Genomic DNA, 14,004 nt, shown 5'->3' with positions numbered 1-14,004 from the left:
TGTGGCTTGTTTTGTCAGATGGCAAACACCACGTCTCTGTTCCACACGGTGACGGCTCTGAAACCCAACACGCTGTACGAGTTCTCCGTGATGGTGACGAAGAGCCGCAGGAGCAGCACGTGGAGCATGACGGCCCACGGGACCACCTTCGAGACCAGTAAATATATATATTTATATTTATTTATATTTTTTATATATTTTCTATTTTATTTTTATATATATATATATATATATTTATTTATTTATATATATATATATGATTTATTTATTATGTATATGCATATTAGTTATATATAGTTATAAATATCACATTAACATGCATGCACCAAATTTTTCACTTAGGTTCCCGTTTATGCATGTATGATTATTGCAAGAGCCTTTTGTTATATAAAATGTACTTCAAATATGATTATTACTTGTGTTTTGTGTGTTGATGGTGACAAAAACTTATTTTTTGTTTATATTAGTTATACAAGCCATACAAAAAGTAACAAAAATTTGTAAAACAGATGTTTGGTTTCAGGATGCAAAATGAGTGCATATTTTATTAATGTCTCATTTGCATTTAAACATGATTTTGGGACAAATTGTTATGACAATTATACTATCATAATTTGGTAAAGTTCTCAGTAATAGCCATGTACACTGTTATCTTGTGTTATATCCCTGTAATGGTGTTTGGTGTGTTTTGCAGTTCCCGCTTCTGCTCCAAAAGATGTGACTGTGATCAGTAAAGAGGGAAATCCACGGATTATCAACATCAACTGGCAGCCTCCGACCGAAGCCAACGGCAAAATCACAGGTGTGTGAAGAACAGGCCGCAGTGTTTCACACATGACACGTTCTCATCATGATTTACATAATGGATGCCAATCACAGGAACTAGATTGTCGGATTATTACATGCATCCAAAGAGACAAATCTCAGATCGGATGATTTTCAGACAGCGAATCTCTCGTCTCTCAGGGTACATCATCTACTACAGCACCGATGTGAATGCTGAGGTTCATGACTGGGTCGTGGAGCCTGTGGTGGGGAACCGGCTGACCCATCAGATTCAGGGTCTCACACTGGACACTGCTTACTACTTTAAGATCCAGGCCAGAAACTCCAAAGGCATGGGACCCATGTCAGACGCGGTGCAGTTCCGCACCCCTAAAGGTGAAGCCAGCTCATCCTTTACGCCCATCTATCACACTCTGCCCATGCTCACTTGTTCATTCTGTTTGTCTTTATTTTCAGCTGAACCATCTGACAAAATGTCAAGTGATCAAGGTAATTAAACATGTTTCTATTGTAAAGTTCAGTCATGCAACGCAATTTTGGCTGTCAATTTATTATGCATATGTAATGAAATAATAATATAACAGTATATATGTAGAAGTTAAATCTTGTCAAATACAAATATCCTGTTTGCTTTCTTTATTTTAGCCTTAAATGTAATTTCAGTGCAATTCTAGATAGTGTTCATCCCTGCTACAATAACATGCCATTTATGTCAGATGCATTGTGGGATAGCTGAATGTCACTGATGTCTTGTTGCCTATAGGGCTGCAAGTCAAACCTGGTCACCCGACCCTGCCGGAGCACGGGATTGGATCCAATATGGGTAAACATGAAGACACACACTTTAAAGACAGACGCCATGATCTCAATGAGACTTGCGGATTAGTAAATCTCTCTCTCTCTCTCTCTCTCTCTCTCTCTCTCTCTCTCTCTCTCTCTCTCTCTCTCTCTCTCTCTCTCTCTCTCTCTCTCTCTCTCTCTCTCTCTCTCTCACACACTCTCTCTCTCAGATAAACCGGGCATCACGGGCAGCCATGAGAATCATATCCTGGTGATCGTGGTCATCGTGTCTGTGGGAGCGTTCACCATCATCGCTGTGGTCGTGGGAGCCGTCCTGTGCACGCGCCGGTCCAACTCACATCAGAAAAAGTGTGTTCTTCACTCTTCTGACATCTTTTAAAAACATCTGTATAACATCTGTATATAAAAACAACACGCGATGAGACGTTTTATCACGCAGAAAGAGTTTTCTTAGGCCTGACATGACACTTAAACAGTCGTTTTTTTAAAACTCAAACATTCGTCTCTCAAAACGATTGATTATTGTGTGATTGTTTTATTCTGTCACAACGAACCCTCGAAAAAAATACTGAAACTTTGTATTTTAATGTTATTAAAATACTAAATAATTATTATTAGTTGTTTTATTATGTAATAAAATATTAAAATCCTAATTATTAAAAGATGGGACTATAATTTTATTTTAAATGTATATATTTAAATATGCATTTCAGAAGCATTTTATATTTTAATACATTTAAATATGTAATAAGATATTTGTAGTATTATGTAGTAATATATGAAATCTATTTAATAATTTCATAAGATACCAAAAAAATGTAATGAGGTAAAATCTAAACTGAATTCAAATTACTTTTAAACTGTATTTAATTTATGCACCATTGAAATTTTACTTGAAACAAAGATAAATAAATATGTGTATATATATATATATATATATATATACACACATACACACACGCACATATATATGTATTGAATATAAATAAAAGTAAAAAATAATTGATTTAACATTATATATATTTAGTTTATTGTATATATATATGTGTGTAATAATTATTTTAAAAGGTACTTATCATAATCATGAACAACTTCAGTAAATGTTGGTGTAAACCAGTTAGATGCGTCTGGAGAGGTTCAGCTGTGTTTGTGTCTTCAGGAAGCGTGCCGCCTGTAAGTCCAACACCGGCTCACACAAGTACAAGAGCTCGTCTAAAGACCTGAAACCTCCTGATCTCTGGATCCATCACGAGCGTCTGGAGCTCAAACCCATCGACAAATCCCCCGATCCCAACCCGGTCATGACGGAGACGCCCATCCCTCGCGCCGCCCAGGACCCGGTGGAGCCCACCCATCAGATCCAGGAGCTGGAGGAGAGTGTGTCCACTCGCAGGGGAGTGAGACCCAAAATCATGATGCCATTCGACTCTCAGCCCCCCCAGCGTGAGTTCACAGAGCACAAAGGCTCATCGTTGATTGTCCCATAACATCTCAACCTGTCTTGTGCTTGTCATGCGGTACTCTATGAACCGTGTGCCGTTCTTTCATGTCGTCTTGTGTCATAATAACTAGATTCAAACCTAGTGAGCTTCCCTCTTAAACAGCCTTTTTAGGCACTTTTTAGGATATATTTCGCTATGATAGTGCTCTGATGAATCTTATGTTGCCTTCTAAGAATAGTGATTCCAGTGACCGGCTCTTCATTTTTGCATATTATCCATCCTGGTCAAAATAATTCCAGAATGCAATACATTTAAAACAAATCAATTTACAATGGCAGATGATTCAAGATACATTATTATAAATGTCTAATTCATTCATTCTAACAGATCAGTATAATTTTAGTAAATAATGTGCTTTCTATTTATTGTTTATTAGAGTATCAGAGCAACATGCTAACACCTAACTATTGAAATATTATTTTAAATTTTTTTTTACTTTTATTAAACTGTATTTTATTTTCATGAGATTTATTTTTGTTTCAGAATTTATTTTGATAATTATTTTTTTTTTATTGATAAAAATCAAAATTAATATAATTTTTTTTAACTTTCTAATTATTTGTGCACAAATGAAACTAACTGAAACAAAGTCTAATATAAATACAAAGTTAAATCGTTTTATTTTTCTATTTATATATTTTTACTTTTATAAAATAAAATATATTCATATATTTTTTCTTTAATCTTATTTTTGATTTTCAAAACTATAATTTCAGTGTAGTAAAATTAAAACTACAACAATTTATTTACATGACCAACACAATCAGTCACTTGTGAGGTTGCGTCTCATTTAGGATGCTGCCTTAGTAGGGGTGCTGTGTAGGCAGTTGTCTGAAAACCATCTCACTAAGTGTGTAGCAAATGTGTTGTTGTGTTGATCTCACTGTGTGTGTGTGTGTGTGTGTGTGTGTGTGTGTGTGTGTGTCCTCTCTCAGCTGTGATTAGTGCTCACCCCATTCATTCCCTCGATCATCTTCATCACCATCATCATCACTATCACCTCCCGCCGCGCGGTTACCTTCATCACCAGATCAGCCTGAGAGCGCCCGCCTCCCCACACACACACTTACACAGGTCTCCGTCTGCAGGTGAGACACAGCTGACACCCCACACACACACTCACACAGGTCTCCGTCTGCAGGTGAGACACACAGCTGACACCCCACACACACACACACTCACACAGGTCTCCGTCTGCAGGTGAGACACACAGCTGACACCCCACACACACACTCACACAGGTCTCCGTCTGCAGGTGAGACTCAAAGCTGACACCCCACACACACACTCACACAGGTCTCCGTCTGCAGGTGAGACACACAGCTGACACCCCACACACACACTCACACAGGTCTCCGTCTGCAGGTGAGACTCACAGCTGACACCCCACACACACACTTACACAGGTCTCCGTCTGCAGGTGAGACACACAGCTGACACCCCACACACACACTCACACAGGTCTCCGTCTGCAGGTGAGACACACAGCTGAATAATTGTATTAATTGATTTATTTCTTCATCACTGTGTGTGTGTGTGTGTGTGTAGAGTCTGTGAGGAACCAGCCGGCTGCACCTGAACCTCCAGTTGCCCCCAGTCAGCCCATCACATCAGCTGAGCTCCAGAAGACTGAGGCTTTGATCAAAGAGGAAGATCCACCCAGTATAAACCCACCAACGGCCCACATCCGGCCCACACACCCGCTCACACACCCGCTCAAGAGCTTCGCTGTGCCAGCGCTCACGGTTTCTGCCCATAACCCGCCCACCTATGAGACGGCCTTACCCAGCACCCCTCTGCTGGCTCAGCCAGGTGCGCTCCCTGGTCAATACATTTTGACATGTTAAAAACGTAAAGGTTACTCTATAGGGGCTTTCGCACTGGAGGAACCTATTCATAGTTCTTAGAACTATTGGCAGAAGTTCGCGGATTTTGGGTGTTTGCACCGTAGAAACTAAGAACATGAATCAGCACTATAGGAACTACAGTGACATTAGTGTTCGCTGATTGGCCGAACGCACGTGAAACACCAGTGCCCGCCAAAAAAAATTTAATAAAAAAAAAAAGCTGTAAACACAGATTATAGCCTGTATATTTCCTCCAGAAACTAACTCTACGCACATGGGAAACAGTGATAGAAGGACCTCTTAACCTTTACGCTGAGGAGAAAATCTAACGCAACTTTGAGGGGACCATGATTAGCGAAACATGATTATGTATTTATGCTCAGCAACACTGGACATCAACCACACGGCATACGCTAATACCTTTCCATATACTATCTACATTCGATATATAACAGTTCTATCTAATAACGCAGCGGTCCCCAACCTTTTTTGCGCCACGGACCGGTTTAATATCAGACAATATTTTCACGGACTGGCCTTTAAGGTGTGGTGGATAAATACAACAAAATAAAATGATACGACCGGCATAAAAACGGGTATTTTTTAAATATAATAATAAACGTGAATCCAATGTGTAGGCCTACTCGCAACTTTATTAGCAGCGTCCTCGTAACATCGCGCCTAAAGACAACTGAGAAAGCCTGAATACAAACAAAATGCCTCCCAAAAGAAAAAAATCTCCATGTTTTCGGTGCTGATGCGTTCATGTAACATGTAAGGGTGGCGCTGCCAATAAAGCACCTAAAAGCTGTCACAACGAACCGGCAAAATTAATGATTATGAATAAGTAAAATATAGCAGGAGACATTTTAATTGTTTACTAATAAACCAGTTTTTTTATGTCAATGTCGGCTGGAAAGATGAAGTTGACAATGCTGACTCGCGATCTTCACAGTAGTGAACGCGCCAGAGAGAAATGCACATTTCATACGGATTGCATAAGCCGAGAACAGTCTGTTTTCTTTCGTTTTGAATTGTTCTGTTTAAAAGTACACATTTCAAGCTTTCTATATATGTCGCAGGTCTGTGAGGCAAGTAGGCTACCTTACGCAGAGTTTCGGTTCATTTATGAGACAAGCTCAAGTTCACGCGCTGGCGCCTCCGTGTCGTGATTATCTATTTTCAAATAGGCCATTTACTTCTTATTTATTAAATCCAGGCAATTAGTTGATGAAACATTGATTAAAATTAAGATACAATTAATACAAAATTAAATTTAAAGACAGGCTTTGTGCTTTCTGCTTGAGGTCTCTGCGAAAGTTTTAAAGCATTCTTTTAGTGCCACTTCCAGAGCGCTCACGTCCATAACGGAGAACTGTCCCGTCTGTAACATTGTTTTTTTTTTGTGTGAAATAATTTTCTAAATAAATGCGACTTATAGTCCAGTGCGACTTAGGCTATATATGTTTTTTCTTCTTCATGGCGCATTTTTTGACTGATGCGACATACTCCGGAGTGACTTATAGTCCGGAAAATACGGTAAGTTATTTATTCTTTCTGTGCGGCCCGGTACCAAATGGCCCGGCGGTTGGGGACCCCTGTAATAACGTATTAGACAGGACTGTTGGACTAATGAACACTGAGAATGTGAGCACTGTGTTTAGGCTCTGGCTGGCGTCAAAATAAAAGTCACAACAACAAGCTCGGCTTACGTCACTTCAGAGTTCCTACTGGCGGTGCGAATGCAACCAGGAAAACATTCCTATGGGAACCATTAGTTATCTGGGAACCACCCTGGTGGCTAGTTACTATCCAGTGCGAAAGCCCCTTGTGTAACTTTGTGGATTTACATCATGAATCCATCCAGCAAACCGTTTTTTTGTTTTATCCTGATTCACTACGGCACGCCTATAAGTGGGACTATTTTAGACCGGGCGGGACGACAACCGTTATGGTGTCGTATCCCAGTACCCGCGTGACGCGTCATACATAAACGGAGAGTTAATGTTACATAGTGTACCTTTGGGAGAAACTACTGTGGTTGGTTGCTTTACGTGTGGGAGAGTTCATAGCATGTGCTGTTATCTGTGTTTCAGCGCCCGGCGTGAAAACTGCGTCTATCGGGACACTAAATCGAGCTCGAGCTCCAATGGCAGTAACAGTCCCAAATGCTCCTGACCAATCAGAAACCAGTAAAATGCTGGACATGGTGAGTGCTGGAGACACTTGAGTTTTTGTGAATACTTCATTATGAAACCTGTCTCAAACATGTCTCGTTCACATTTCACCCCAAAATCAAAAGGAGGAAATAAGATATTAAGTTTTGCATATAGAATATGAAGCCTTTTTTTACATTGTTGAAATCATTTTCATGACAAATAAACTGTTCTTTAGTTTAATATTTAATAGTCTCCAATATTTTTTTATTTTGTGCTGTAAAAATATCTCAATTCTAAATGAATTCTCAAATCAAAATGGGCCCAATACAAAGCCCTGTGGGACACCGCTGGTTAAAACAACACTGAAAAAAAGTGTATTGAATTTATTTATTATTGAATTTGTATCTGAAATATATTTGTTGTCCATTGAAGTATTTGCTCATTTAATTTATATTAAAACATTCATAAAAAATTGGAATAAAATATCTGCATATTCTTCTGCATCTTTATACAAAATTGAATTTCTTGTTTTCTATTTGTAATTTTAGAGTGAAGTATAATCTTGACACCCTATTATTAAGAAAGTTGGAATCTGTGTTTAATTTGATTTCTTTTTCTCTTTTTTTTTACCCATTTATCTTTTTACTCACCGGCCGAATTAATTTGAATCGTTTTCTCTTTCTGTGCCTAATTTTAAAAATGCTCTGTTTTTCTTTTCCTTTTTTATTTGTGTTACGCTTCTGAAATGCATGCGTTTTGTTTGTTTTGTCGTAGGTTGCGCTGTAGCGTCTTGCTTTATTCTCTCGCTTCTCAGCTGCTCCAAACCCGTTTCCCTCCCTCGTGCTCCTCTCGCTTTTCCTCTTTCTGTTTGGTTTGTCGTTCTTTCTCCCTCTGTTTTCTTGCATCCCTCAATCCTAACTCTAACATGGCTGGTCTGGCATGGCTCTCTCTCTCTCTCAGACGTATGAGACCGATGAGCTCTCAGAAGAAATGGCCCACCTGGAGGGTTTGATGAAGGATCTGAACGCCATCACTACAGGCTGAAGCGCCTCAACACACACGGCTGAACCTCGTCCTCAGGAACAACCAGGACATTTGAATGAACACTGACTGAACGCTTCATCTTCTCCATCCTGCATGGATATTGCCAGAGGAATCTATAAAACCATGAAAACTCAATGCCATTTTTCTCAGCTCGAATGAGCCGTTCTGCACAGAAAACATACTTTTAATGTTTTTTTTGGGGGGTGGGGGTGGATTGTATTTACATATTCCATATTTTTAGCCTGTTTATGTATGTTTTCATTGTGTATACAGCCATTTTAGGACTTTTTTTTTTTTTTTAAGGTCAAAAACCTCACATGCTCGTACATTGAGCTTCACTCATGAAATGCAACCAGAATAACTTTATGGAAATTATGCTAAAACCATTCCTATGTAAATTGTCACTTTCAAATTAGTGCAACAATTTACACAATGAATTTATTAATGATTTACACGTGTGGATCATGAGTATGCTCCTTTGTTGAACATCTGTGTTCAGAAAACCATTCTTGCATAAATTGTCTATAACACCATGTTAGTTGTTGCATTTGAATTGAATGCAGCAATTTACACTATAAGTTATTGGACAATTTACAGATAATTTGCGAACCGTTATTTTTGTTTGCTCATGAATTCGGATGAATGTGTCATGGCTTTATTTCAGTGTCTTACATCACGTTTAAATGCTTCATCTAATGCCGTCATCTCTGGAAGATCTCAGTGTCTCCTGCTCTGGGACGCTGGTAGCATCAGAGTCTGAATATGCATCCGCATTTTCCTCTTCTCTCTTTATGCTCTGAATGACCATCTCAACTCAATCTGAATCCAGTGATGTTTGGTGCTTCAGAAACTCCTCAGACGTGAGACGCTCGTTCCTCATGTACGCTCCTCTTCCTCAGGACCCTGACGCCTGTTTTTGGGGCCCTAGAGATTCATCATGAAGGAGTTTAATGCCAAGTGACTCTCAGATTTTTGTACTTTGAGAGGTATATATATATAGATATACAATGAACTGCAAATGTTTGCTTACATGAATACTTTGTACACTCTCAAAAAGGACAATTTTTTATATATATTCATGTTTTGGTTGGTTTTTATATGAAGACGACACATTGCTTTGTAAACATTTTCCATGTAAGTTATGAAATATTCTGCGTTGTGTTTTCACCGTGCCGTTTAGCCGACCCCTTCTCCCAAAGAATGAGCGAAAGAAAATATCAGCGACGAACTCTGCCTTGCTCGTGTACAGTTTCTCACGTCATGAATGTCAATGTGGCTGTAACAAGGTCTGCTTATGAATTAAGTTGTTGTTTGTGTTTACAATAACGGGGGAAGATTTAAAAAAAAAAAAAAAAAAAAGGAAAGACACTGAACCATGTTGTGTGGCCGGTGTACCGTCAACTGTCATTTGCACTTTTTATATTTTGGATTTGAAATGAATCGCTGATGCCATGTGAAATATGAACCTATTTTATGTAACAATGATGTCACAAGTAAACAGCTGGTTTCAAAGACATTTAACTGTTGTTTAGTTTGTTACGTTATTATATAAGACCATATTTGCATTTGTTTTTTGCTGGAAAGCATATTGCTTATATTTGTGGTTTGATGAGGTCAATTGAGAAATATTGGATGTATAATTATGATTTATTGCAAATTATAGTTGGTTATTATTTTCCACAACTTATCAATGCTGATTTTACACTCTGAAAAATCGTTGATGGATAAAAGGTAAGTTGTGGCCAAATCAAAATGGACCCAGTACAAAGCCTTGTGGGACACCGCTGGTTAAAACAAAGAGCATGGGACTGTCAAATGGCTGTTTCTCACACTGAAAAAAAGTGTATTGAATTTAAATTATTTATTCATGATCATCAGTTCCACGTGAATCAAGTTACTCAAATTTGTTCAAGAAACATAATGGAGTTACAAAGTGATATATGGTTCCCTGAAAAGATTTATTCTATTTCAGTCATTTTTGTCACCACTAAATCATACGATTGTGTTACTAGCTAACAAACTATTAGATAGAAATATCACATTAACTCTAGCCCCACCATTAACAAAATTTTCCGGCAATCCATGTTTTCACTGTTGTACGGTAGGGGGCGCTATTACACATCTTTAGAAAGAGTACTGACTATCTGGATCAAAACATGCAAAAAAAGCAACAGAAACAAGCAATAAAAGCATTGCTTATGCATGTAGTCTTTGACAAAAAAAAAAAACTACACTTTTTGTTCAAAATGTTGCTTTTTTAATCAAACGCCCACATTCAAGTGTTAATAAAAAGAGAATGCATGAAGCTGGAATAGAACTTTTTTTTTAACAGGCGCTTTCTTCTGATATATTCCATGTTCTATGGAAGCTTGTTTCGGCCACTGAATAATAAATAAATAATAATAATTGCAACTTTTTATCTCACAATTTTGACTTTTTTCTCACAATTGCGATATATCAAGTCAGAATTGTGAGAAATAAAGTCGCAATTCTGAGAAATAAAGTCGCAATTGCGAGATATAAAGTCACAATTCTGAGAAATAAAGTCACAATTCTGAGAAATAAAGTCGCAATTGCATGATATAAAGTCATGATATATAAAAAGAGACTTTTTTTTACCTCACAAGTTTATATCTCACAATTCTGACTTTATAACACGCAATTGCGACTTTATTTCACGCAATTCTGACTTTATATCACGCAATTCTTAAGTCTTATTTTTGTGGCGGAAAGAAGCTTCCATAATGTTCAGATATTCATACAACAAAATATTCGATGAAAATTTGGTTTAAATTATCAAAAATGCTGGCAGTCGCTTGCAACGTTGTTCAAAAACACCGGCGGGGAAAGAGTTAATATCTAAGCATTAAATTTCCTCAAGTAAAGGTTTCTCGATAGTGTTTGTTCATAACATTAAACTAACAAGTCTCCCCGTTTTCTAATTTTGCTTAAAACACATTAAATAATACTTAATTTCAACATAAATACAATATATTTTAAGCCTCATGCACGTTGTTATTCTTCTGCAAAGGCGGTGTTTCGCTGCCCTGTGACGTCACAAGCCTTGGCTTCAGTAAAAGCAGTTTCTGGAATAACAAGGAAGGTTTGAGTTATGAAACTTGCAGGATAGGCTACTTTTATAGTATAACGAACTCTTGATGAAAGCGATACACAAGTCCTACAAGCCTCTGTTACCGCCGCTGAGACGCGACCAGTCGAGCGACGAGATGATGGACGAGATCCACCGAGAAAAGGTCGGGATATGGTTTTGTAATGTTTGCTTTATTACTAGCATGTTTATCAAGTCACAAACTTAACTAAGTGAAAATTGCTTTCAACGAAATATCAACGAAAATTATGACTAACTGCGTTACCATAAAAATTGTACTTTATGTTACCATTATTTACTGATTCAATGCTTTACATGCATAAAAATGTGTTGTTTCTTTGACGGAATTGCTTGGTTGGTCCATTTCCAAAAAAAAACAAAAAAAAAAAACAACTGCCACTGTCACACCCGGGGGCTGTTCCATAAAAGACGCTTAGAAAAGCGGGGATTAAACTCCAAAACCGGACTTGAATGAGCCTAACAAATGAGTTGGGGCTAAAGTGGTTCCATAAAAGGGTAATTGAAGCTCACGCAATCTCACTAATTTGATCCAGGTTTATCTAGTCTAGATAATTGCGTGTGCACGCGTTTCTTAAGCAGCCCTAGAGGTCGATCGTGGATCAAATCGATCCACCATCAAACAGCGTATATTTTGTGCTGTTTTATGCGTTTGTAACATGTTTTTTTCCCCCTCAGTGCAAAACTTACATTTTACAGTTATATTCTCCATCTGTAAATGTTCGAAAGTCATGCAAATGTATCCATTTTGCTGCTAATTTTCATATTGAACGAGCGCTGCTGCGCGCATGCGCGCCAAATAGGAGCGCAATAATTCTGACTAAAATATACATTTTGCTTGGAAAATTAATATGCGATATTTTATAACACTAGAAATATCTTCTAATTATAATAATTTATCTTTAGGATGTTGGATAAGTTGCAGTGAACTTCTAGCGAACAGAAGTACTTCAGTGAAGTAGCCTATAATTCAGGGAAGATTTTTTTAAAGAAACTAAATATATAGAGATACAAAATATAGTTTTGGGTATAGGACCTATGCTACTTAATAAAGATGATGTATACTTATTTAGAATGCTGAGGATTACAGCTTTTAATGCAATTTTTTTTGGAGAAAGCAAGAATCCCCAGTTTTAAATGAGTAGATTTAGTTTCTAAAGTACATTATGGAGAGGATAACATTAAATTAAGAGCAAATGTATACATTTTGAAAAGATATGTGCAACTCTAAAATTAAAGAATATTCCATAAAATAAAGGAATATATATTAGCCTACATTAACTACATTTTTATATAACCCTCCCTCCCTTTTATTTCTAGTTATTTGTTATTTTATTTATTTACTTATTTAATATTGAATATTTGATATTCAAATAATATTACTTGAATAACTATTAGGAATTGTGTCATTATAAGAGTTTGATATAAATATGTTCATGTTAAATTTTTATTACTATTTATTTATTGTTTTTTGTCTTTTCCCCCTTAAATCATATGTAAAAGTGTCTAACTATGTACTTTTTGGTTATTGTTCTAATCATGTGTGTTTTTAGGCTATGTGTTGGTGGGTATTATCACAAAAGAAAAAAAGTAGAAGGAAAAATAAGGAATATTTATTGGGGGGAAATATGATGTCTTTAAGGGAACTGTCAATTTGTATAATTGTGTTAAATGTGTTTGAATTGAAAGACATAATAAAGTACATTATATATATATATATATATATATATATATATATATACACTAAAATATTTGTTATTTGGACATTAGATGTGCCTTATTTAGAATTTTAAACCTGTGTGTATATTTTTATGATAGCAATAACTGTAAAGTGACTATTGTAATGGGGTAAATCAAATGTAGGCTAATACTGTCAATTACTAAGCTCAGATTCATCTTACCAGTTAAAATGTATACTCTGCTTTTGTAATTATTTATTTTTAATTTTGTGATTTTAACTTCTGCTTTACAAAGCTTTTTTTAGATTGTGTTCTAATGTTCTTCTAATCATAAACATGTACTACAGCTGCCAAACAAAACCAGAGAGAAATGTATTCATAAATCTTTAAAACAATCTAATTAAATCTTGGGCACAAAACATTCAGCCAGTAAAAAAAAGAAAACCTGTAGTATATATATATATTGTATTTAGGCCTATCTATCTATCTATCTATATATAGGTCTATATTGTCTAATTTATCATTGTAGCCTTATTTAAGTTTATTTTCTGTATACTGTGTACTTATTTTTGGACTAATAGTAGTTAATAAAGTCCAATAATGGTATGAGAGAGTGTCAGTGGTAATATCATTGTGTTCTTGTCGGTCAGTGTTAGAGGATCTGTGTAACAACTGAGGCTTATCCTGACAGTTAGCCTGCCCTGGACCAGGCTAGTTTCCCAGCAAGTTGCCAGGGTAACTGAGTTTGAACTATTTTAAGTTTGCTTTATGAAACAGAATCCACCGACAATAAGTCTGACTAACCGAAATAAGCCTGGCTTATACTCTAATCTTGTTTTATGGAACAGCCCCCCGGTCCTTGTTTGAATGAAATACTATATTGACTGGGTTAAAGAATTGCATTACTAAAAGGAGACTAAAATACAATTTTCATTGACTAAAACTATGGAATAAATGTCATCATTTTGCGTCGACTAAAGCTAGACGAAAATTGTCATGGATAATTCTGAGTAAAATACAGTTTTTTTTATTCTCTTTGGTACTATTTTCACAAGTTAG

General features: G+C 36.7%; 1 protein-coding gene across 7 annotated transcripts in view; it reads left to right on the top strand.

The window, feature by feature from the left end:
- Nucleotides 1-9,706, top strand: part of neo1b (neogenin 1b) — a 128,293-nt gene extending 118,587 nt beyond the window's left edge. For 2 of the 7 annotated variants that reach the window (XM_079858902.1, XM_079858900.1), the window contains exons 18-28: nucleotides 19-157; nucleotides 695-802; nucleotides 967-1,161; nucleotides 1,243-1,275; nucleotides 1,550-1,609; nucleotides 1,797-1,935; nucleotides 2,747-3,030; nucleotides 4,025-4,177; nucleotides 4,638-4,901; nucleotides 7,033-7,145; nucleotides 8,056-9,705. In XM_079858902.1, coding sequence (XP_079715028.1) covers nucleotides 19-157; nucleotides 695-802; nucleotides 967-1,161; nucleotides 1,243-1,275; nucleotides 1,550-1,609; nucleotides 1,797-1,935; nucleotides 2,747-3,030; nucleotides 4,025-4,177; nucleotides 4,638-4,901; nucleotides 7,033-7,145; nucleotides 8,056-8,139 — 1,572 coding nt within the window. In that variant the 3' untranslated portion in view covers nucleotides 8,140-9,705. Of the gene's footprint in view, nucleotides 1-18; nucleotides 158-694; nucleotides 803-966; nucleotides 1,162-1,242; nucleotides 1,276-1,549; nucleotides 1,610-1,796; nucleotides 1,936-2,746; nucleotides 3,031-4,024; nucleotides 4,178-4,637; nucleotides 4,902-7,032; nucleotides 7,146-7,869 lie in introns of all 7 variants that reach the window. The other 5 variants (XM_079858901.1, XM_079858904.1, XM_079858903.1 and 2 more) reach the window with 4 other exon arrangements.
- The last annotated feature ends 4,298 nt before the right edge of the window (nucleotides 9,707-14,004 follow it).

The sequence above is a fragment of the Squalius cephalus genome, assembly GCF_949319135.1.
Source record: "Squalius cephalus genome assembly, chromosome: 23".
NCBI classification, from domain to species: Eukaryota; Metazoa; Chordata; class Actinopteri; order Cypriniformes; family Leuciscidae; genus Squalius; species Squalius cephalus.
Note: the sequence above shows the minus strand (reverse complement) of the source record. Positions and strands in the feature narration are given on the sequence as shown.